This window comes from Tetrao urogallus (genome assembly GCF_951394365.1).
Source record: "Tetrao urogallus genome assembly, chromosome: 1".
NCBI classification, from domain to species: Eukaryota; Metazoa; Chordata; class Aves; order Galliformes; family Phasianidae; genus Tetrao; species Tetrao urogallus.
The window spans coordinates 154,675,942-154,702,380 of NC_136813.1; the positions used below are offsets into that span (position 1 = coordinate 154,675,942).

General features: G+C 35.5%; 1 protein-coding gene across 3 annotated transcripts in view; it reads left to right on the forward strand.

The window, feature by feature from the left end:
- The window catches only part of PPP1R12A (protein phosphatase 1 regulatory subunit 12A), a gene marked incomplete at both ends in the record, with an annotated part of 121,166 nt that overhangs the window by 83,119 nt on the left and 11,608 nt on the right, over positions 1–26,439 (forward strand). For all 3 annotated transcript variants that reach the window (XM_079536346.1, XM_079536345.1, XM_079536347.1), the window contains 13 exons: positions 1,996–2,211; positions 2,958–3,052; positions 5,833–5,955; positions 8,253–8,414; positions 8,845–9,021; positions 11,754–11,844; positions 13,615–13,812; positions 13,987–14,155; positions 16,422–16,540; positions 17,752–17,817; positions 23,596–23,612; positions 24,881–25,022; positions 25,737–25,841. In XM_079536346.1, the coding sequence (XP_079392472.1) occupies positions 1,996–2,211; positions 2,958–3,052; positions 5,833–5,955; positions 8,253–8,414; positions 8,845–9,021; positions 11,754–11,844; positions 13,615–13,812; positions 13,987–14,155; positions 16,422–16,540; positions 17,752–17,817; positions 23,596–23,612; positions 24,881–25,022; positions 25,737–25,841 (1,680 nt within the window). The remainder of the gene's footprint in view (positions 1–1,995; positions 2,212–2,957; positions 3,053–5,832; positions 5,956–8,252; positions 8,415–8,844; positions 9,022–11,753; positions 11,845–13,614; positions 13,813–13,986; positions 14,156–16,421; positions 16,541–17,751; positions 17,818–23,595; positions 23,613–24,880; positions 25,023–25,736; positions 25,842–26,439) is intronic.

Consider the following 26,439-nt stretch of genomic DNA (forward strand, 5'->3'; position numbering starts at 1 on the left):
TTCTCTGTCACGGCAGCTGCATTTGGTGCACTCAGGATCTACACAGAACTTGAGCCACAAGTTTTCTATGCAAACTACAGCAAATGGGAAGCTGGGGGAGACGGAAGACTGAGTAATTTCTGCTTTACTAAAAGTGTGTAACTGTACAGAATGGAGAAACATATAGCGTGATTTTAACTTCAAGGAGACAGATCTACTTTATATAGTTTATTTTTTGAAGTCAGTTTATTAATGCCAGCATTTCTGACAGTTGTTCAGTTTAAGTGATACACTCTCCAGGCAGATTTTGTACCAGAATTCCTATTCTAAGATATCATGTCACAGTAAAAGTTTCCTAGCTTGTGCCTCCCAGTCGAGTTAATTCATATTGCACAAAAGTATTCCAAGCTGTGTGATCTTCAGTGATAGGATGTTAACAAATCATTACAAGCTTGGAACGTGGCTTCGTATTCTAGAGTTGTATGATCAGTTATGCAGAATTTTCTGGAATGTGTTTAACTGATGATGTATGAAAAAAAATTCAGTGAGAAGAAGTAAGTATGACTTTAAGCTAACTAAGAACCTTTTGTAAATCATTAAGCATTTAGTTTCGTCTGATTTTATTATGCAGTAATTAATGGCTTACCTTGTGTTGTTGGGTTTTGTTTTGTTTTGTTTTGTTTTGTCTAAAAGGTTAAAGAGAGGTGCAGGTTAAAAGTACACTGCAGTAGTCTTTCTAATATTTGATGTGAAACTCCGTGTCTTCTTTATTTCCAAAATAAATGCATATTTATATTGAAGCTGATCACCTTGTAACATAGCATGCATGTGTGACCTGAAGAAGCAGTTGCAGCTCGTGTCAATGAACGAAAATGATTTAAGATGTTTTGACTGAAAAAAGGTAAAACTTGTGCAGGTACAAGTTGCCTTGAACCTAATCATGCACCTGCCTTTTCAGGCTTGCAACATCTCTACTACTGCGGTTACTCTTCTGATTTTACACCATAGATGGCCAAACCATGTGTTGCTCACAAGTGCTGCAGATGCAGTGTACTAACTTGAATTTGGGTTTTCTTCAATCTCTGTGGCATTCAGTAATGCTGCATGCTGTCTGAGGACATTAAACTTAGGCAAGTGTGCAAATAAAGGTATGAGATTTGATAGCTAAGTTAGCATGTGATTAGATTAGGAGATATGAATGGAATATGAAAGAAGATAAGAAAGGTGATGGTATGTTAGTGTGAATCTTGAAATATTCTCCAATATACCATGATTTAGGCATGAACCTTGTTAGGTCTAGAGGCTGTGCTATCCTCTCTTCTGCAAACTGTAATTGCATTGCTGAATTAGCTAAACATATTGCATTGTGTTTCATAAGAATCTGTTACTGAAGTTTTAATTATCTTACTGCTTTTAGGTATTTCATGGTGTAACGAAGAGCTACATGCCATAAACATAGGAACAAACTGTGCTTTTGGAACTACCTTTTGTTTCTATTTTCCTTTCTTTCATCTTTGTCTTGTCTCAATTGGCTTTAGTATGATTTCATTCCTCCTATCATGCCTGTCGTGGAGTCAGTAGATCCTGCATCATGGAGGCAGGGCTTGCGCAAAACTGGCATTGTTCTTGTGCCCAATAAGGGTGAAAAGGCAATGGTGAGGTTCTGGTGTGCACAGGCTTGTGTACAGGTTGCAAAATAACATGTTTAATCAAATGTTGATAGCAGATTTGCATGGTTTTAACTTTGTATCTCATGATCACTGTGTGTATTACAAAGTGTGAGTTTTTCCAAGCTAACTTTTAGAGGAGTAGTACTCCTTGACCTGTTTTATGTTTCTTATCTCATTAACTAATAAGAGAGGAGATTGCCTAGGTTGTCTCTCACTACAACTCCCCCATGTATTCAGTACTTCCATGATTATTAGACGTAGTTGTGTTCTCAAATCTCTGCAAGGAACGTGAATTACTACAGTTAATGCAGATTAATAGCCTTTTATTTGCTACTGTGTTTTATAGTTTCCAACATCTACAACCAAGGTTTCTCCCAAAGAAGAAGAAAGGAAAGATGAATCTCCTGCTTCATGGAGGTTAGGTCTTCGAAAAACTGGTAGTTATGGTGCACTTGCAGAAATCACTGCTTCAAAAGAAGCTCAGAAAGAAAAGGACTCTGCAGGTGTTATACGTTCTGCTTCAAGTCCTAGACTTTCCTCTTCATTGGACAACAAAGAAAAGGTAATTGTTTTCAGAGTGAAACCAGTGTTTTTACCACACATTTATTCTTCAGTAAAATTCCAAGCTGTTAAATTATATATCTGTTGTGTAATCTCTTTAAAAAGACAGAATGCACCAATACTGTCTTGTGACTTGGTGCATAGGAGTGGGACTTATCTCTTTTAGGGACTTGCACTGTCAGTAGTAGTGTTTTTTACAATTATAGAGATCTGAGGGTTGGCAGTTTTGGCATCATTTGGAGAATGATGTTGAAAGAATTTTCTGAAAAAAGAAAGCTTTTATTGAATTCTGTGGTCATTTTTTATTTATAAAATGTTTAAACTCAAATACACTGCAGTGAAGGACTGATTTGGAACAGGTATCTGAACAACATATATTCCCTTTCAACCCAGGCCATTCTGTGATACTATGATTCTGTGATTCTGTTTCAAGTACAAATGTTTAAATCCATTCTCAGGAATACTACTGAGCTATAGTATATAAAAATACTAATAGTTTCTTCAGTAAGTAGTTTCCTGCTTTCCAGTAATACAGCTCTGAACGAGAAATCAAGTCATTTACATTACTACCATGAAATCACAAACAGTTCCCTTTTACTGTTTTAATCCTTAAGATATTTAACTGAAAACTCACTTGTATAATTGAGTCACAGTAAATACAAACGAAGTTGCTATAATGGTGATTTTCCAGTTAACAGGCAGTATAATCAATAATACTAACGCTTATTAAAAATCTGTGTCTTTCAGGAGAAAGATGGAAAAGGAACTAGACTTGCCTATGTTGCACCTACAATACCAAGACGACTGGCCAGTACCTCTGACATTGATGAAAAAGAAAACAGGTGACTCTGAAGTTACTGCTAAATATTAAATTATGTGATTTTAGAGTGGCTGAAAAACATACAGATATGAAGATGATTCTAGTTTGTAGCATTAACCCGTTTCATAGATTATGCTTACCTGAGGGTAATTGAATTCTGAAAGGGTTTTTGTCATGTAAGTCACGATAACCCCTTTTAAAATCCACGTTATTTTGTGGTAGAGTCAGTTCTGGGCATTGAGTGTTGTCATCTTGGGGGAGAAAATAAAATTAAATGCAAAATAGTAAGGTGTAGAATTCCAGCTAATGAAGGATACAGAAGGAATTTTACTGCTTTGTCTTAAACCACAGAGTGCTGACATTGGGTTCCATTATTACTTTTGCAGAAAAAAAGAAACCATCCTCTTTCCTGCAGTACTTGATTAAAACCATATCATTCAGCATCAGCAGTTTACAAGAATCCTAGCAGTTCTTTTCTAACTTCCACTTCTGTCTTTCTTGTTTTATTGTTGGTCTTTCATCATCTTTTGCAGATGCTTGATCCTTTGCTAGTATTTTTTCCTTCAGCTTTTGGTATAAAGAGAATAAAAAGTTTAGGTGCAGAGCTTTGTCACTTACTAGGATTCAGAGTACTTCCATGACATACCTTGTGAGAATCTTCCCAGTTTTCACTTCTCTCCTTTATTAAGGTTCTACTTGAATTACTTTCTTGAGTTTTAATATAGAATGCATAGTATAAAGCAGAGAAATCTCCTTAATGCCTTGTTTCTGTCAGGTTGTATCTAGACAGCCAAATTTTGAATAACTTAAAAACAGAAATACCTCTCATTGATCAAAATGTGCTACTATAATCATTGTATCTAAAGCTGACTAAACCTGTTTTTGAAGTGGAGTATTTCTGTTGATATACTTGACAATAGCTCAGGTAAGAGCAAGCGCAAGATGCTTTCTGGTTTTTCTTATGCTTGTGGAATATTGTTGGCTAAGTTCAGTCTCTGAGTGACAAATTCTGTTCTGGAACAGGTATTCCAGATCTCATGCTCCCTTAAAGTTCATGTTACTGTGTTGGCATCTCTTGTGTTACTTGACCATTTTTTCAAATCTGTGTTTCTGTTAACATTGCAGTTTGGAGTTTCTGTTGTCAGTCTCTGAGAGTACTGTATTCTTATTTGAGGTTGAATTTATTAGTCTTGATTCGATTATAACAGATTGTTGTTATTTCAAGTCTTATTCTTTTGCAATTTCCTTAAATACTCTCACTATCCAAAAATGTCTTGGCTAGATGATATCTTAAGTTTGGGATAAATATTGAATTGCAATCATATTTCTTACGAATTTTTATTGATTGTCACAAACAGATTAAATTTTGGTGCAATGTTGAGGTATATTTGTCTCCTTGATATACCAGTCTTAACCATCATTACTTATTCACGGACCAAGTTCCAAAAGTGGTTACCAGCTATGTTATGTTTTTGCTGATATGCTTGACCAGAGATCATCAATGTCATTAGATCTGGTGTTGACTAAACAGTTGACCTGAGAATTTTTCTTTGTTTCTTGACGTACAAGTGATAAAGTGTGGTTTTAGGCCAGCTTTTTTAGGCACCTGTACTTTTCCTAGTGTATGTTATGGTGGACAATTCAACTTACTTAAAGTCATTGACACTTAGTCTGACCTCTCTTACATGTGGAATTTAACTATCTGCCCTACAGGTACATTAATTAATTACTAAGAGTTCTGCCTTGTCCCAGATCTCTATCCTTGTTGCTTAGCTTAATGCCTTGTCCTTGTTCCACCTGTCTGAACAACTGCTTGTCTAGATTATAGATGATGTAATGCAATCCATCTTACTTCCTTTTGTGCCTAATGGAAGGACTTCCAGATTTTCAAGATTAATCTCAGCTCAGCCTTTATAGTGCTTGAAGTTTGTAGTGGCCTGCATTGGCTAGAATTTGATTCTTTTCTGAAATTGCTTGCAACCATCAAAGTGCAAGCAAAGTGCACATTTTTGTGCAAAAGGATATATTTGGAGTAGAATCTGAAGTCCAAAGGTATCTTGAACATAAAACACATCTTGCAGGATTTACTTTCACTCATATACGATTCCCTTTTGTACTTTGTGCAAGGTATTTCTTTCTTCCGTCTAAACTTCAAACCTTGTGTTTTGTGTTAGAAGCTTTTTTTAGAAGTTCAAATTCTTGTATTTCTGCATCAGTCTTCAGAGTTTTTCCAAGAAGACTTTTGCAAGGTTATTTCTTGATGGTATACACTACAACAGTAGAAGAGAAATTCTTCATGACTAAAGTAATGTCAGCTAGTGATATATGGCAGGCCACTCAGGAATGGCTACTGCAGGCCTGTTTACACTAGTCTAAAGTAGTGTGAGTTCTAACACAAATAATCTCATGAAATCAACTTCTGAAACAGCAGGTAGTTTTCCCTTGATGGCACTGAATTATCTCAGCCAATAAAGAAGCATCTTGCTGCTTTTTAGAGTGAAACAAAGCCAGTACTGGTCACAGATAAAAGCTGATGTTTGACTTCTCCTTTAACAGTTTTTCTTCTGATCCTTCTTTTCAATTTTATTTCAAACAGTGTTAATATGGATCTGTTATTTTTTGACAGGAATTTGAAAATTATTGTGCATAACAGGTCATTTTATTCTTTTTCTCTACAGTTATGTTTATTTTAAGTGTGTTTTCCACACACAGTTTTTCCATCTTTAAGTTAAAAATCATTTGCATTTCATCAAAACCAACTTGCTTTAATACGAATTTGCTAAAACAAAATCTTATTTACAGGGACTCGTCTGCTAGCTCAATACGTAGTGGCAGTTCCTATGCAAGGAGAAAATGGGAGGAAGATGTCAAGAAAAACAGTTTGAATGAAGGTCCTACATCCTTAAACACAAGTTATCAAAGAAGGTGTGGGATTTTCTCTTGTCTTTCTTGGATCAAATGAGATTTCAGATTGGAAAAAAAAAATAATTTCTGAATCCTTTATTTGAACAATACCTTGATAAAATGGTGTTCATAGTAATTGCAAAGTATGTACTTAAGCCATATATTTTTACCAGCTTAGAGCACTGATCATATGCCACGTAGGTTGCTCTGAAAGTAATTCCTCCTATTTATTTCCATGAAAATTACAGCAGTTACAAAGAACACAATAACACTATTCGATAGAGCAAGTTATCAGCTACAAAACATTATTTTTTAGGGTAGCCACCACCATAAGCTATACATTTTTGCCAGTGATGAACAAGAGCCTGCATGCCATGCTCATAAAAATTTGCACAGCAGAGGTGAACAGTGTTGCTGTTGCCACTGCTGAAATGCACCACCCACTGCCTCACTGTGCTCACGTCCACTGCTTGGTCTCCATAAACATTCAGAAGCATTGATGAGTGTCAATGGATGCCATTTTTCCTGCATGGAGGAATTCAGTGCCACATTTTTGCTTCATATGCACTTCCATGTCAGATGCCATTGTTTCAGCCTGCCCCTCTGCTGCCATCAGCCACACAGCAACAACATGGAATGGGATATTGGTGGGAAGGTTCCACCTCTCCTTCCATACCGCCAACATCTGCCACTAATGTCGTGGGCCAGCGGAATAAAATAGTAGGTATTACTTTTGGAGCAGCCCTCGTATACAAAGTTACGTGCTTTCTTTTTCCTATTGTTTATTTTGAGGTTCTTTTGACTCTTTCCAGATTTTTTTAGTAGCCAGAGATAACAGTTTTAACTGCTGGAGCAGAAGTAATTATCCCTCATATCTGAAAAGAGAAGTGTTAAATTCAGGTTTTACATGAAGATGTCAGAGGTCTTGGGCTGCTGTCCATAGCAGTAGATTATAGCCACGCCTACTTTGAGTACTACCATCATAGAGTGTGTATGTAAAACTAAAACTAAGTGGTGACTGATATGAAAATAATTTCCAGTTGTACGTTTCCTATCTCACAGGATTATTTTGGAAGAGATCATATCCAGCAATTATATACATCATTAACTTTAACTCTACTATGTAGTTTCAGTGGCAGATATTTAAGAGAAATTCATTTATTTTAATGAAGTGATCAATAAATATCTAAACAGATCAAAAAGAAGAGGTTGACGTTCGGGTAACTAAGTTGTGTACTTGTATGCGCTGGTGACGTAAGTGGTGACAGATGCTTAACTTCCTTTTTTCAGTTGTGCCATTGATGTTTTTAGTGGCATGCAGCCTGTCTATTTCATAACAGCCGAGTACATTTTCTGTCTTTGTTAACTTCTAATCTTAAAACAAAAACAAAGTTTTCTTAACTTTGAGTTTAGGAAGACTGTTGCACAGGTTTCATGTTCTGGATGGGAAATATTAATGGGTTGGTTTATGAAAACAGTCTTTGCATGTTAGTCTTTGTCAGTATTAATGTTCCAGACTTCAAATGCAATGTGCTCATCACTTTTATATGATATATAATGCTTTCACAGTAGATTTTCTTAGGTTTTTTTGTACAGTTTTTCTTTCCTCTCTCATTTTAGACTTGATAGCAAGAAAGAAAGATCAATAGAAGAATGACAAATAGTCTTCTTTCCTTAAGCCTTTTGTACTTTTTGTAATGTGATGTTCTGTCTTAATTGTTTTAACTTGTAGAGTTAACATGTGAAAACACCCTACTTCATAGTGCAAAATATGTTCAGCCAGAACTAATGGATAAAAATGTGGAAACCGCTGCCATCTTTAAAACTAGAAGAGAAGGGGAAAAGCATAAGTGGAAGATTAATTAAGACTTTTGTTCTTTGCTTGTTTGTTTTTTTTAAAAAGCATATTTAAAGTTCTGAAAATTGTTAGAGGAGTGGTATTGATGATGTGTTTTTTTCTAACGAGCTGTGAAAAATTCTGTATTTTCAATTTAAAATGGAACACCGGGGACTCTGTGTCAATATTTCAGTAGATGCGGTCAAGACAGTAACACATAAACCAGTGAAATGTCATTTTTCTCTTCTTGTGGAGAAATAGTCAGGTCTGTTGCCTTCACAGGCCATAAGTTAAAAGTCAAACTCCATGAAATCATGAAGAAAATCGCTTTGGAAAATGCTTCCTTTGCCCCAGAAGGACTCAACTGGGACACAGAGTGGTCAGGCAGGAGTTTAATGGATTATTCACAGCTTTGTGATATTTTTTGAACAAAGAAAGATAACTAATACAAATGCATGAATTGTAAATGTCTCTCCTTCAGTGGCTCCTTTGGTAGAAGACAAGATGATTTGATTAGTTCTAATGTTCCAAGTACTGCATCAACAGTTACCTCTTCTGCTGGTCTTCAGAAAACACTGCCTGCCAGCGCAAACACTACTACAAAGAGTACAACGGGTTCAACTTCAGCAGGTGTACAAAGCAGGTAGTGCCCCAGTGTACTTTTTGTTGTTGTTTTTGTCAGGTCTACTGTGTGCTTATGTACGTGCATGCGTTCTTGTTTAGTAGATCCTGGGGCTCTGGATTTTTTCACTTTCCTGCTCAATTTCTTTCATTTTTACACAATTTGGCTCAAATTGTGAACGGCTTTCTACTGTAAAATGACAGCCATGTTGATCTAAAAGAATAAATCCAATATTAGAAGGGTGAAGAGTTCAATTGTTTTGAACTTTTCATTTCCTAATTAAATCAGTTTAATAGCTCAAGTTGAGCTTTCACTGTGGAGACATTTCTCAGATTGCTTTTTTAAAAAATCCATCCCTCAATGTACATGTTATTAGTTGTTTAGTTAAGTGCTTTCATTGTTTAGCTGTTTCCTTTTCTCTTTTTTTGTGTTGCTACTTGTTATGCTGTAGTACCTCAAATCGTTTGTGGGCTGAGGATAGTACTGAGAAAGAGAAGGACAGTGTTCCCACAGCAGTGACGGTTCCTGTTGCACCATCTGTTGTAAATGCTGCGGCCACTACCACAGCCATGACTACAGCTACTTCTGGCACTGTGTCCTCAACATCAGAGGTCAGGGAGAGACGGAGGTGTGTAAAGGTCCTACGAGTAATGTTGCTCTTGTACAAAAGTAATCTTATCTTCTTATTTAAAGGAATGTGTTGCTTACCTCAGTTTGGGATAGTGTAATACGAAAAGCGGTGAGTGGTGTTTGCTTGCTGTTCGTTGAAACAACTAGCAACATGCCTCAGTTTATCTGACAACTTAGTACTGGTGGATCTCATCTGTGAAGCTTCAAAGTTCAGTTCTGTTTATTTTTTGCTGTCATGGGTAAAAAATTGGGTTCTCATTTGATATGCAGTAATTATTAATTTGCATTTTTTGCTAGTAGATTACATGGATTTTCTTAAAAATACCCATAATGGAACTACATTAAAAACACTGAATGAAAAAAAAGAAAAACAGTAATTTCTTACTTCGAATACATTGCTGCTTTTTGAACTACTGTGCCAAAGGCAGTATGCTGACAAGTTACTGTGTGGTATTTTACCCGCTTATGCCTGACACTACTGAGAAAAGAGTATTTAACTTCATTCATTTCATTCCATCAGTTAGGATCTTTTCCATTTGAAACATAACTACAGATGTGTTTTCTTCTCCACCGTGATTCAGGAAGTGCCCACAACCGTTTTAAATAAAGCCATAAGACAACAAAGTACATCAGTTTCAAAAAATAGTTCCAATTTTGAAACTCAAATGCTATTTCAGTATCAGATGAGCTAGAAAAGCAAGCAGGTGTAGAACTAAGGCTTTCACTGTCTCGTTTGCTCTCACTTAGTGTATGTATACTAATGCGCGTATGCTACATACGTCTTAGATACCTGCAGTCGGCCTGAAGTTCTCTGCTTTTAATCTGATTAGTCAGTGCTGATTGTATAATATATTGCTGTAGGTGTATTTTTGGTGGCATATTAAAATACCCATTAAATCTCAAAAAAAAATCAGCAAAATTTTGAATATTTACTGTGTGCATGTCACACCCTAAGTATGTGCACATGCATATCTATCTGTATATATACAGATACATATATCTCTCTGTGTGTATGTGTATCTATGTATGTTTATATGCACATGAGTAAGTTGTGTCTATTTATGAAATATTATATGCTAAATATTTTCTTAAGAAATGAAGTTGATTAATTCATATCTTAGACTGAAAAAGCGTTTTTTGGAAAGCATGCTTGAAGTAGCATTTCAAATAATATTTGAGAAGCAAACACATTGTGAACTAATTTCAGTAATGGAATATGTAATGAAGCATCTTTTTTGAATGTACTGAAGAAGTTACACTCTATCGAATTTTCAGGATTGCTTTAGAGAAATAGCAAGAAGAATGACAAATGTAAATCTGTAAAATCTTTACATTTTGAATAACACTGCATGACTGACCTGTGAATCATACATATGGAGGGCCAGTTTCCAGTGTACACATGACAAGTATTGAGTTTTCATTTTCTTTCAATGAGTTTTAAAGTTTTTCATTTCTTGGAGGATAGGAGTATGTACACCAATTACTACTGAGTAATTTGCAGTAATTTGCAAGCTCTAAATGTTATACCTACTCTACAACCAGAACTGTCTTAGGTCGTTTACAGCTTGTGGCTAAATTATATATTGACTAACCGTAAACTAGAGCCAGTGCAAACGAGATTCACCTGACCAGCTGTATTTCAGGTTAGCTAAAGCAGCTAGCAGACACCCTGTTCCTTATATAGATAGGGCTCAGGGATCTAGAAGAAAAGAAAACCTTACCAAAAGTACTGTTTGTAAAAGAAAAAGATGGGGAAATCAATTAATACAGCTTTATTTGTTTTCAAATGTGTCATAAGATGTTTTCCATATTTGAACATTTAACAGCTAATTATATTTTTTCTTTCCCTAATTTGGGGATAATTTGTTCAGTAGAGATAGAAAATAGTTGTTAAGACACAGACATAATAATTTGTGTAAATAAAGTTAATTTGTGTAAATAAAGTTTATTTCAAAAATTTAGAACTGTCTTTAGTATTTCCCAAGCAGAGAACTATATAATTAGGTGATTGAATAACTGCTCTTTCCATAGATTAATCTTCTAAGTGTTAATAGGTGATAGCTTCTCAAACAAAATATTTAAATCAATAGCCAGTTTTTTAATAAAGAAATGCAGAAAGTAGTATATAGAGAATCAGAAGATATTATTGAATCTGAGTCTACAGTTTTTACCATAGTTAAAATTGATGATCTAAAGAAGCTCAGAGAGGTTTTGCACAGGGTCCGTCTTTTGGATTGTCGAATGCATGGATGATACACGTGAAGACGAGGTAATCACTTCCTCAAGGATTTTTAATCTCAGGTACAATAGATTGTTTCATTAGGTTTTCTGCCTTAGGAATGCATTAGCTTTTTCTAAAGCCTTAACGTTATGTTAAAGGTTTACACGTGCATGCAAACACACAGACATATATTTTGTGTGTAAACGTAACTGGCTGAGGTTCATGAGGTCTTTTACCCCAATGTTAGTTGACCAAAGTAGTTATATTTAGATAAAAATAAATCTAAATTAAGTAGGAAAGCATATGTATTTTAATTGAGTTTTAAAGCTGTGATCTTCATGAGCAAGTGCTATGGATGAAATGCCTAAAATGTAATTCATCTCATACATACAGTCAAAGGTTTTCTCAACCTGCTTTGTTTTTGTCATACCATGTTGTATTTTTCTGACCATTTGATGAATTTGTCTAAAAATTATAGTTTGCCAACTTGTTTGTACTTAATTCTTTAGATCATACCTCACTCCAGTACGGGATGAAGAGTCAGAGTCCCAAAGAAAAGCCAGATCCAGGCAAGCAAGACAGTCCAGAAGATCTACGCAGGTATAATTTTATTACAGCTTCTACATTTATGGAAACATACAGCTCCAAAAGTACAGTGAAGTTTTAGTTTCCCACTAAATTTCAAATAACCAATTTGTCTTCCAAACATAATTGACTTGTACCAGATGAATATGTTTTATTTCCCTGCTTCTCCTGAAAGCTTGAGGAGCCCTTACTGTGGTTTGAAGGTAGCTTTTTCTAATTAGCAAAGGCAATCTTAATACAAGCTTGAAAGCAGGGAAGCAGCCACTGAAAAGTTTTTGTTTGCATTATGTTATAGTGGCTTACTCAAGCAATTGCTTCTGATGTTATGTAGAGTAACTTTTAATTCTTCAGAAACTGATAGCTTCTGTCCCAAGATTTTACTGGAGTACTGTAGTTACATTTCCTTAAGTTTCAAATGCTTCTGTATATAGACTGTCGAAGATAATGTGATCAAGTTGACCAAACATACAGATAACTGGTAGTATCAGTGACGTAGAAAAACTACATTCAGCCTAGTTTCTGTGGACACAGAAGACTACTAGGAAGAGTTTTTTGATACTTACTACTAATCTGAAATCTAACTCCTGTCAGTTTCCCTCTCACGGCTTACCTGGTGATATATTTGCCAGAACTACTTCATACTGAATTGCAACCAGTGCAAACTTTGCACAGAAAAGGATGTCACAGTAGCAAAATGATGTCTTAAGACTACTTGAACGCTCTCTGAATATTGGAGCAATTATCAGCTACTCTCCTCTGTCAAGCATGTCTGCCCGTCTCTCCTTTGTTCTGCTGTAAAATAGTTCTTAGATAAAACAGAACAAGGAAATACTCCAAATGGTATCATAATCTGCATTAAGGCCAAATCTATAACTATGATTTACTGGTACTACTTTCAGGCCTTTTTAATTTTAAACCCCTCAAATATTTCTGGTAACTCTTCCTGTTGAGAGATGCATGTTTGGACATGTTTATTTGTTTGTTTGTTTTTTAACCTCTTGATATTAATTCAGTGCCTTCAAAGGTTGTCAACCACGGGCGACTGGATCTTTGCAGTGAAAAAGATGCAAGGAACTGCTGTATTAGAGCATTATCAGCATAAAAAGCAATCAAATAACTAATGAAATACAAAGTTGGCTTTGGAGAGCAGGGCAGGTGTGTTTGAGAACAGTGTCTCAATGAGATATGTAAGGTGAAAATTGCAGTACAGAGAAGTTTTCTTTAACTAAGAAATCATTGGCTTTCTGAGCTCATTTGAAAATTAGTTTTTAGCCTCAGAATAGCAAGGAAATAAGAAACGAGTTACATCTTTCTCTGGTGCTGTCAGTGTATTTCTTTGATGTGCTGTTAAGTTTAAAAATCCACTTCACTGAGTGAATTTGTAAAGCATCAGTATTTCTGAAAAAAGTCTTGTATTTTTAGGCTTTCCAAAATATTTATTATGTTTATGATGATATTGAAGGGATCTAGTGGATACTTTAGGGGTTTCTGTATGATTTTCTACTTGATACTTATGTACTAATTCAACTAAAAATGTAGTTTTTGAAGACTCTGTGGTAGATCACACTAGAACAAACACTTGCTGTTAATCAAAATGTGCTGATATCATTTCCAGGATTCATGAGAAAAGTTTATAGGTAAAATATGTAGATAATACAATTAGTTTTCTTAAGCAGAATTTTGTATGTAAATAATATAATATATGTAAGTAATATATTTATATAATGTGATGATCTACATTTGCACAAATTAAGTTATATACTGTACTATTTGCTTTTTTCACAGGGTGTAACACTGACAGATCTTCAAGAAGCTGAAAAAACTATAGGAAGAAGTCGTTCCACACGAACCAGAGAACAAGAAAATGAAGAGAAAGAAAAGGAAGAGAAAGAAAAGCAAGACAAAGAAAAACAAGAAGAAAAGAAAGAATCTGAAACTAAAGATGATGATTATAGACAAAGATATTCCCGAACTGTTGAAGAGGTATTTTCATGATGAGTCTCATTAGGTAGAGAAATTATATGAATCTTAACTCCAACAATAATACTACAATTTTTATTACCACAGTTATTTGTTTTCATTTAAAAGCTTGAATATCCTATAGTTTGCGTTTGTTTAATGTTTGTAAATTAATTTTGACATTTTTCTGCTGAATAGCCATATCATCGCTATAGACCAACTTCAACTTCGACTTCTTCATCATCCACCTCTTCGCTCTCCACCTCCACTAGCTCTCTTTCAAGTTCAAGTCAGCTAAACAGACCAAACAGCCTTATAGGTATAACTTCTGCCTATTCTCGGAGTGGAACAAAGGAAAGTGAGAGAGGTAGGAGTATTAACATTTGTGAAGGGTTTTTTTGTTGTTTTTAATCGCCAAGTTTATGTTTCTAAAGACTGTTCAAAATGGGGTGTGATTTGTGGACCACTGGGTGATACATGCTGCTCCTACTTCTGCAAGAAACTCCAAAACCTGTATATAGAGAGGAGAAAAAAGACTTTCAGGACTTGGTGGTGTTTTTTAGTATTTTGTTACGTGAGTCTGGGTTGATTTCTGCTTTCGCTCAGCAACTGTAATAAAATACTACAATTCAGAGTTTAAATATATGCAGTTATTGAGGAGGAATTGTTCTTGATTAAATAATTTCTAAACAATTTGGGTTTTGTTTTAGTCCTATAGTGTAGGAGTGGAGCAATGCTGTAATGCTTTCAGAAAACGAACTATTTAATGCACATCTGAAAACAGAGGAGAGAGGAAGGATACCTCTGGTGGAGGTGTGGCGTTAGTTAATAATACTGAACTATTCTTCTAAATATCTGACTGCTTTATAAAATCTTACACTGATGCTTGATTCAGAGATAGAAGGATGCTTTTATTTGATGTCACAGAGCTTTTGCCCAAAGTTTTTTTCAGATGTGAATAATCTGTTAGAATTCTATTTCTGGAAAACTATGCTCCGTTGTCAAAGGAGGAGGCTGTTGACACACGTTGTGATCTCCTGTTCTCTCTCAGGGGTGTGTCACTAATAACTTGGGAGAGATACTTTAACACAAGCTATTGATTAGGTATGCAGTTACCAACTGAAATTGACATTTTTGTTATGAAGAGGATCAGATCAAGTAATTTTTTGATAAAATCTTCATGAACTATGTAGCAGTATTGCTATGTTCTCTACATTGGTATTTTCTGAAGAAGTTATTATGACTAAGCTTTATTGATAAGTTTTCTGATTTTTCCTCTGTGTCCTAAAATTAACTGAAATGTGGAATAAGATTTTTAAGTAATGCATATGCATGCTTACTTCAGACAATTTTTTCTGGACTGTTTTATGCAAAGCATTTTCATGGCTAAATACTAGCTACAGCAGGTTTTTTTTTTTTCAAATTACGATTTTAGGAGGAGAAATACATTACTGTCTGAAAGACCAAAGGTAAAAATCATCATTTATTTAATTAGGAAAAGTCTGTGTTCACCATGAATACTTACATTTACTTCATTTTTTAATTCTTGCTTCATGCTGAAGTTTTCGTTTACCTCTGAAGAGCAATTATGGTACAGTTAGATTAGTAGGGATGCATCAATCTGAACTCAACTCTATGGTTTATTTCTAATAAAAGAATAGCAAACTGAACAAACATCGTAACAGCTAAATAACTTCAATTTTGGCAGGTCTGTTTTATTTGTTTATTTTCTTTTTGTGCAAGTTGCTTCTAAACATAAAGGGGATCAAGCACTCCTGAGGTGTTAACGCCTGTTTTAAACTGCAGTTGCATTTCATTTAAAGAAAAGGGAAGTCTGTAACATAGAATTAATTTAATCTTGGAGTTCTAATCTTCCTTAAGTGGGAAAATGAAGAGAACTGTGATGGGAAAGGAAATTCTAAGGAGAGCTTAACAGACTTTTGAATTTTTTTTAAATATGGAATTTTTGATAAAAGCAGAAAGTATTGTTTGAAAAATAGTGTGAGGAATAATCTCCTACTGCTCTTTGCAACTACTGGCATAAATTTGAATTATTAGGTGAGATATTTGAAAATTGCTTTTTTAAGTGTCTTACTGTTACACTAAAACATTTTGTTTAGGTGGCTGAGGTAGAGTTAGTACTTTGCCATTGCTGTTCAACAGTTGGAACTGTATTTATTTTAGAGCCGTGTTCTGAGGAATTTATATTACAGCAAACCCTGTTTATGGTAAGAAGCTCTATAGTGAACTTATTTCAGGTGCAAGCATTACCCAGGTTCTTTTCAGCTGTGTCCAGCAACAGAACTGGGGGCAGTGGGTGCAAAGTGGAACGTAGGAAACTCATGAAACAAACATGAGGAAAATTTTCTTGAGGGTGACAGAGCACTGGCACAAGCTGCCCAGTGGGGTGTTGGAGTCTCCTTCTCTGAAGTGGATGTTTGTCTGTACAACCTGCTTGTAGGGAACCTGATTTAGCTGGAGGTTGAACCAGATGATGTCCAGAGGTGCCTTCCAACTCCTGCTATGAGGCGATCGTGTGATTATCTGTAAACATTTTAGAGACTAAGAAGTATTTCAGTAACTTTTCAGAAAATAGTGTTATACTTAATTGAACAAGAAGTTGTTATTAACAGAAGGGGGCAAAAAAGAGGAAGAAAAAGAAGAAGATAAGTCACAGCCCAAATCTATACGGGAAAGGCGGCGACCAAGAGAAAAACGACGATCTACAGGAGTTTCATTTTGGACTCAAGATGTAAGTGAAAGACTGCTATTTCTGGTTTGTAGCCATGCATTCTATCTGTTTTGAAGCTTTTAGGAACAAATTAAATACAAAGTCTTAAGTTATGCTGATAGTGCTGAAAGGAATTCTAGACTACTGTAATAATTCTAATGTTAATCATAATCTTAAGAAAAAAAAATTGAGCAATTATTTTCTATTGCATGCAAACCAAAGCAACGAGAATGAGATTCACTATCTACTATGTTACAAATAGCTAAATTTGAACTGTGTTTACTAAAACCTGAATGAGCCATTGTAAGATCTGAAAGGGTATGGTCAGTTTTTCAGCAGATTCTCTTGCCCTTTCCTTTGTCATGGGATCGGTATTTTTGTAAAAGGAATATTTTTATGTGCCAAATGCAAAGTTCTGATTCCTTTCCTGGTAGTACTGAAAATAATTATTGTTTGAGAATTTTAATCTTATATCCCAGATATATTTTGTAGAATCATAGAATCATAGAATCATAGAATCACTAAGGTTGGAAAAGACCTAAAAGATCACCCAGTCCAACCGTTCACCTATTCCCAATAGCTCCTACTAAACCATGTCCCTCAACGCAACATCCAGTCTTTCCTTGAACACCCCCAGGGTCGGTGATTCCACCACCTCCCTGGGCAGTCCATTCCAGTGCCTGACCACCCTTTCTGAAAAGTAATACTTCCTCATGTCCAGCCTGAATTTCCCCTGGCGTAGCTTGAAACCATTCCCCCTGGTCCTATCACTAATGACACGAGAGAAGAGGCCGACCCCCAGCTCACTACAACCTCCCTTCAGGAAGTTATAGAGAGCAATAAGGTCTCCCCTGAGCCTCCTCTTCTCCAGGCTGAACATTCCCAGCTCCTTCAGCCTCTCCTCATATGGCCTGTGCTCCAGACCCCTCACCAGCTTCGTTGCCCTTCTTTGAACACGCTCCAGGGCCTCAATATCTTTCTTGCAGTGAGGGGCCCAAAACTGGACACAGTACTCGAGGTGCGGCCTGACGAGTGCTGAATATAGGGGAACAATCACCTCTCTGCTCCTGCTTGCAACACTGTTTCTGATGCAAGCATCAACAGCATTGTAGATTTTAGATAGGTAGAATTCTACCACTCGTAGCTTTTGATACAAAAACTCTAGAATACATTACATTTTCATAAAGCTTTCCACAGCTTAACTGTTTTTCCTTTCTCACCTCTTTGACCAGAGTGATGAAAATGAACAAGAGCACCAGTCTGATTCAGAAGAAGGAACAAATAAGAAAGAAACTCAGGTAATTAAAAAGATATATATTGACTTATTAACAGATATATTATGACTGTAAAATTTCTGTTGCAGTTGGATTCAAATAAAGGAATTGAAGTTGGATTCAATTAAAGGAATTAAAGGAATGCATACATTCTAATACTTACTGTCTGATTCATAACTTGATGTCATGTTTCAGTGCCATTTTTTTTTGCAGGTTTAATTTGGCTAATGTGGAATTAGTACCCAGGAAGTATTGGTGAAATTTCAGACATACATGTCAGGGACATGCTGCAGCAAGTAACTGGAGGAAATTTTTTGCTTCTAAATTGCAAATATCTTTGTTTCATCATTTTTTATTTCCAGTGAAATGATGTCCTGTGACTATTGCACGCTAATCTGAACTTTTTTACATTTAAATTTTGAAATTTAAAGTAAAAAGGGGTGTTGAAAATGTAATTGAGATGTAATATGAGAAAAACTGTTGAAGAGCACAGTTTTTTCTGCACTGAAGAATTTCTGAGCATCCTAACTCAGTACTATCAGTTTTTTGTTAAAAAGGCAGTGGCAAGCAGTACAGTAAGCTTGATTTAATGGAAAAAATCCTTATAAACTCATTTGTGCATAAGAATAGGATAAAGAGAACTAAAAGGGAAGTACTGACTTAGTCTATACAATTAAATGGTGTAGCAGACTGTATTTTTTTTTTTTTACCTAATCCTGAAGGAATACTAGAGAATTAAGGTCATTATTTGAGTAATAAAACTCAAAAGGTATAACTGATTTCTCCCATCAGTACTTGTTGTTAGATCTGTAATTATCATATATGTAATTATTCCATCTTCTACTCCGTAGAAATTTCGTTTTGGTACAATGTAATGCTTGTAGTAGAACTCTATAAAACCACAATGAAATTTGGTAAAACAGGCCTAGAATTACAAGTGTGATCTGTGTTAGAAAGGATGAGCATTTGGGGGTGGAGTAGTGAAGATTGTAGAATTTGCTGCCTAATTCATGGCTTGTCTTAGAAGTCTAGCACAAAATCTGTTTCCAAATTGTAAGCATTCCCTAAGCCTGCATATACTTTTTCAAAAAGGTATTGGTTGTTTGGTAATGTATTACCAGATCTGAGTTCATAGAGAGCTCTGAAATATGTATAAATATGCGAACCAAGCTCAATGTCACCTAACTACATAGATTCATTTTGTTATTATTAATAAAAGCTCTTTGCCAGACCAGCTGTAGAAAGTGGGAAAACAGTGAAAATGAGTTAACTAACAAAATAAGTAATAAGGTGTTTTTAACAGGTTTGTTGAACACTGTTGAACCTATTGAATTTCCAGTCTAGTAGCAAAACTGTAGATAAAATTCTAACCTTCTATTACTTTCTGGTTAACTAAGAGACATCTTAAAATTTCTATACGGTAATTGCAGTGTTTTCATATTAAGGTGTGATTTTTTTTTCCTTTGCATACAGTTTATAAGAGATTTAAAACATAATTTAAAACGTTATTAGCTTTCCTTGATGAAAAACTATTTAGAGTTTTTCAGTGATAAACGAAGAACTGGATGCATTACTTCTGACAGTGCAGTATTTTGCCATTTGTAGAAAAAGGAAATGGAATATAGACTGAGCATTATAATGGCAATCTCTTCCCAATTCAGTGACAAAAAGTATTTTATTTTACAGAAATTGCAAATCCTTTCTGTGGTTGCTAAATCTACTTCAGCTTGGCACACATCTTGCACAGTTTATTGTAGAAAATTCATCATTATTTGCTGATAGACCCTCTTCTATTTTGAGAAAAGAGATGGAATAAACTAGAATTACAAAGGAGTACTAACATTCAGAAAATACTCTTTTTCTACACTGACTATTTGATGTACTGCTCAGAAGACAGAAGCCTCTAAGAAATACTGAAGTTCTCTGTTAACTCCCTTCTGTGGTTCCGCTGTTGAGTTCTTTTTGCTTGGAGAAGCTACAAGTCAGTGGTAGAAGATGGTTAACTACAAATTTCCAAGAGTTTTGGCAATAATTCAAGAATTCATAGGTCAAGAACAACACATGCTATAAAGAAAATTAAAGGCCTTAGACAAAATAATTTCTAGCTTGAAATCCTTCTAGAACCTGACAAATGCTATTGATTTCAGAGTGGTTTGAAAGAGATTTCAGTTTGTGCATTCTTGCTCCCTATACAGAATTATCATTCAATTTCTTAGTTGATCATTTGACCATAGGGGAGAACTATTAAAAAGCAGTCAAATTTTGCTAACACTGTGACAGTTGGTGGTGGTTGTAATTAAATTTTATTGGGATTTTAGGTGCAAAGAGCTGAGAATGCCACAGAGCTTTCCCATTATTGTTAAACATGCCTGAACAGTGCAATTAGTTGTTTGCTGGTCAAAGAGGAAGATGTATTTAGATTACAGATTGAAGTTTTGTTGATGTAGCCTTCAAGAATTAGTGTACTATTTTCCTTTTTGACAATTAGATTTCACTTTGATTAGAGCTTGGTCTGTGTGTTAAGATTCACAAGTTTTCTTTGCTTTTTGAAGTTATTTGGGTTAGCTATTTGGCCTTAAGCAAAAATAGTTCAAAGTATGAATATGTGATTAAAGTCTGATTTAACAGTGGAATGTTGACCAGACAGACCAAAAAAAAAAAAGGACTTAAGTATAACAGAGTTACCAAGTCTTTTGATAGTGAGGAAGGTGTGGTATTTGCTATTCTGATAAAAATTGTATTCCCCATATTACATCAGATGACTCATTATATCATTCTATTCCAGCCGTCTTTTGTTCATGGAAATCTGGCTGCTGTATTGAAACTGGTGCCCTTTATTCCCTCTGTGGCACAGTAAGACATTATGAAAGAAAAAGAAAAAAAAGGAACTTGTATGAGGCAAGGAAAATGAGGTAGAATTTAAGCACGCGAAATATTATCAAGGATATTTGAGAGTTAAGCATTTCATTACAAGAGCATTTGCAGGGGACATAATATGGAATATATGTGGTGAATGAGAAATTACTTCTGCTTGACCAGGGGATCATACTGGGAAGAGGGTAAAGAAATAATCTGTTCAGAACGGGCAAGAGAGAAGCATCAAATGGCAATGATTCAAATTTTATTGCTTTTATTAGCAGTTTGTCCTTCTTTCATTAGCACCGAAGCTTGGAGTGCACTTGAACTATACTCAGGAGGACACCTATAGAAGTGGGAAGGGTGGAGGCAGAGTAAAAAAGCCAGAAGACAGCAAAACAACATCCCACCCCACCCCGGATGATGTATTTAAAAAAAATAAGAATTTAATTATGCACTACAACTGGTTAGTTTGTTATTAAATTGACTTAATTTTGTTTCATGATTTTTGAAAGGTGAAAGCTAGCAATGTTAGGATAATAAATATTGTTAACTTTTCTAATTCTGTGGCAGTAGACACAAGAACATATCATTATTAGTATCAATTAAATGCTGCACTCAAATTTTATTCTTCATTTTCATGGCTATGGCAGTTTTACAAAACCATTCAATTATACACTATGTAAAATACCACCTGACTCAAATATTTCATTTCCATTACCAGTAATTATCCTAACTCACCAAAATGTTGTATAAATATCTGAAAGCTTACTGTACATTTTCAAATACATGGTTATTCAGTGGTTGCACTCTTACGGTCTATAGAAACTGCTTGTATACGATTAGAAGTGTATTATTTCAACTTGTATACATGCGGATCCATACGTTTGTATTTTTCCTTCCTTCTTGTGTGTTGCTCATGGAACTTTGGCTACCACAGTCTGCTCAGTTTTGTGAATGTATTAGGAGTATCCATCTCATGTGGTTTGGATGTAGAGGGATATGGTGTTTGCTTCACTTTTCCTCAGACAAGCTTCATACAAAATCTGTAGACTTCTAGTTAATTTTTTTTTGCCAAAAAAAGATTGAAAAATACGAAAAATTGTGACCAAACTGACAGAAATTGAAGGGGAAAAAAAGAAAAGTAAAAATACCTCAAAAAATAACAGACAGTTTCTGAAAAGTCAGGAGACAAGAGCAGGCATGTGCTTAAGACATGAACTCCTCATCCTGGCTGCTGCTCCAGCCCTCCAGCCGCAGGACTCACAGCTCCCAGGAAGCGGAAGCTGCTGGGGCTTCTCTGCAGGCTGTGAGATCAGGCCATGCTGCTCTGCATCCCAGCCTGGAGAATAGGAAAGGGCTGGGTTGTTGCTTTCCCGTCTCTGGCAATTAAGTGCTTCCCTGTATCCAGGACTCTTACCTCACCAGCTCTTTTGTTATCTCCCTGCATAGCTGGAAATTTGTGTTCTGCATATGACTTAATAACTTGCTTTCCATTCAGGAAGCTGCACTGCAGCAGGTTAATGGAAAGCCCGGAGGTTTTCCCACAGCATCACAGGGAGCCCACTAGAAGCAAAGAAAAGCAGGCTTTAGAACCCTATTTGTTAAGAAATAACGTAGGAATGGTTTAATTTCTTGTGATAGCTGATGTAGCTAAAGGCTAGAAGGGGCTTGCGTAGCATTTTCATTTGGGTGGCATTCCTTCAAGGTAAAAAGAGAATTCTAGTTCTTATGGACAAAGGTTCCTCTGTTTTGTTGAAGTGAGAAAGAAGGAGCAAGCAGTGGGAAGGGGTTTTTGTGGACATTGATGACATGGGAGAATTCTGTGATCTCGCATGGATCTTACTTAATCATAAGATATGCAAAATAAGATTCATAGGTAGAAAATAAAACTGTTGTGGCCCAAAGCTTAAAAACTAAAAATATATGTGTGACACCTAGCTGTGATGTTTTCTGCAAAACTCCCTTAAATTCTCAACATTATTCATGCTCCCATAGAAAACAGCATTATCGTGATATGAAAGGCTGCTGCACATACTTTTGGTAGCCTGTGTGTTGTAAGTCCTCTTCAAGGCATCAAAGGGGAAATTTAACATGTTATGGAGAATGTAACTAACGTCTTCTATGCAAATTCTAAAAAATGCAGCCCCTTCTTAAAAGAAAAGCAACCTCTGTATCCAAGCACTACCCCCTTTCCCCCCCTCCCCCCCCCAAAAAAAATCATCACTGATTAAGACTTCAGCACTGCTAAGTGAACATCATTGCAGGATGTCCGGAGGATTATTTCTGGAGCAAAATATGTTCACCCAAGATTATTACAATAATTGGAATAAATGATGAGTCTGTATTGACTACCCAGAGGGGGAGAAGGATTGTATGGGTGATGTAATGCTCAGGGGACGCTCCTTCGCTCTTAAGTCATCACTTTTAATTAAATTTCACTCATCAGGTAAAGTGAGTATGCTGTATGCCTGCAAGTTCACTTGTAATGAATGAATTAATTAAAGTAGCATGAAGAATGAAATGACATAATTTCAATTTAGTCTAATAAGTACTTCTGTATGTTGTTGGTTTAATAGCTAGTCATCTCCCATTGAGGGATGCTGAAGCAATGATCTTGTAGCTTATATTTTTATTTTAAGCTGAAGTCATTATTAAGTTGACTTTCCAAAAACAGAATACAGAAGAGGAAGAGAGAATTCAGGGAACATGGTTCTGATGCTGTTGATAAGAGGAGGGAATCTTAGAAGGCACATCTGTCTCTTTGGTTCCAGACCTAACAATATTGAAACATGACAATACTACAGTATGTAGTGCTGGATAGCATATGCACTTTGATGTAACTGTTTATGTTTAGTTATGTTTGCAGGTTATTGTATATTTTACTTAATTAAATTATTGACTTGATCTTTTTTTCTTCTCTCTTTTTACTCCTCCCCCTCTCAGAGTGATAGCCTTTCAAGGTATGTGCAATTTAAGTAAATTAATTTAAAATTATTACACTTCTTAGTCACATATTCTCAATTGATGTGTAAAATTAGCCTAAACTCAGTAGTGAGTTGGGTTGACTTTAAAAGGCAATAATGATATTTAAAATTTATATGGAATATGATTGTAAAGCTACAGTACTGTTTTGGTGGCTCTTTTCCCATTTGTGGGTGGGATTGTCAGTAGTGGAGAATGTACTGAATGCTGTATTTAAAGTACATGAAGGCAGGTGAGGCATTTTGTAGAATTTAGTGGACACAGTAACATTCCCTACAAATTTTTAAGCATGAGGTCAGCTTTTACCAAAAGAAAACGCAGAATATCCTACTGAAAAAATTTCTAAGGAATCTCAGGAAAAATACTAGAGCCTCTGAAAATTATATTTCCTTAAGATTTGTTAAAAAGGAAAAAATGCACAAGTATCAATATATATATTTTTTAAGTTTGCATTCGACTTTGGACCTTTAGAATTAATTAACGATGTTTTGTTTATGCTGAAAATCTGTTAAACAGAACTACCACAGCACATGAACGATGACGAGTGAGCACTATGAAACTGCTCAAAAATGTATTAATATTGTTTGTAATTTAGTGCTTAATAGGGTAAGGATTTTGCTGAAGATTTGTTTCATAAACTGCTTCTGTTGAAATATTAGAATTTGCAGTAAGTAGTTTTGAAATCTTCATTTATCCAATAAAGCTTGGAAAATTCATCTTGGCCAGTGTTTTAGAGATTACTTTTTAAAAACCCTTCAATTAAAGTACTGCATTTAAGGTAGTACATGAATTAAAGTGCTCCTTGCCAGGAGTTGGACATGATGATCCTTGTGGGATCTTTTCCGATGCCAAATATTCTGTGATTCTATTACACATTTTTTAAAATAGACCTTCAAAAACCAAGTAGTATCTAAACCAGTAAGTCTTTCAAGACATGGCAACACCTCAATTAAATATTTTAATTTACTTTTTTTTAAATTCTCAGCATAAAATGCTGGCATTTACTTGGACTAGTTGGGAATTCTTAAACTTCTTCACGGAGAGAATATTGAAATATACTGAAGAACAGTAAAAGGAACATCAAAATCTGACTTGCATCAAGTTAGTTTATAGTGGCTTAACTGTAACACATAATTGCATGTGGTTGGTTTTTTTTTCACTTGGATGATGGCACGCTTACGGTGTCTGGTACAGTGAGTGCTATCAGTCTGAATAGAAACAAAGAATAAGAACTTGTATTTTGCAGGTATGACACGGGATCACTCAGTGTGTCTTCGGGTGATCGTTACGATTCAGCACAGGGGCGATCTGGGTCACAGAGTTACCTTGAAGATCGAAAACCTTACTGCAGTAGACTAGAAAAAGAAGATAGCACTGATTTTAAGAAGGTAACTGATACAGAAATTTTGTTGTAAAAAATGCTTTATTACTGTTTGTCCTCTTTTTTTTTTTTTTTTCATGAATTATTTGGAAACAGTCTCCTATTGCATCACAACTTCCAGCAGCTTGGCTCAGTGGAGGAGCAGAACAACCACTGCCATGGGGGGAAATATACATTACAAAACAGCCTGTGGCTTTTGCACTTTTCTCCATAGGCGAGGAAGAAATCCTGAGGAGTCAAAATACTTCATCATTTTATGACAAATTTGATCAAACTGTTTTTGTAGTTGATTGTATTATTAAAACTGCTTCATACATGCATTAAGCCTTTATTTGATGTTTGCTCTTACATACAAAAATTTGTTTAAATCTTGCTTTAAAATTGGAGTTTGTAAAAAAAAAAAAAAGAAAGAAAAAAAAAGAAAAGAAAAGAAAAGAAAAAAGGACTCTGTTGTCTCATCTGTAGTGTCTGAAGCAAAATATTGGCAAGTGTTTTTTAATGCTCCCTGTGCAAAATTGCTTTCTTCTAGAGATATTTGGTAGCAATTCTTTAAAGCGTTTGCTAATTCTAACCATCTTTAAACTCTAAAACTGATTTTTACTTCTTAGACTGTTAATGTATTTGTTCATTTTACATGCAGCTCAGTCATGGTTTTTAAAATGTTTGTCTAATGTCACTGAATTCTTACTCAGTATGTTTTTAAATGAATATTTTGTCTTAGCTTTATGAACAGATCCTAGCTGAAAATGAGAAGCTGAAAGCACAGTTACATGATACCAACATGGAACTTACAGATCTTAAACTACAGCTGGAGAAGACCACTCAGGTTTGTATTAAACAAAAAGGCCCATACTTAGCTGACAAAGCAAACTAGAAGCATCCTGACATAGGGGCTGCTATTTACTAGGCATCAGCTTTGTTTCTTATCCAAAGATGGGAGTGAAGAAATGTACCTCTCTGTTTATAAAGAGAAAAGAGTGCAGGATTATAGTCTTCAGCTCTGAACAAAATGTTCAAGGCCATTTCCTGCTTGTTTAATTGCTGGTGGTTCTTGCCAGCACGTATGTGGGACTTCTGTGCAGGTAGGAATAAACAGTTTGAACACTACTAAGCCTGTGTTCAAACTGTCAGTCTGATTTCATTGATTAATTCATACACCTACTGGCAGATTGGCATAATCTGCCAGTTCTTTCTACGTAGGTAAATAGTTGTACCTGAGAGCTGAAGAGCAAATAGTGCACTTCATTTACAGGTAACTGCTGTCAGATAACAGTGCTGCATAAGGTAACACCAAATATGTACACAAAACTGAAATTCTTCTTAAATTGCTGTAGAAAGAATGTTCCTCATTCTCAGATCACATTTGCCACAACTGACCTGTGTACATATTTCAGTGTCTTCCATATGCTCTCTGTAAATATCAG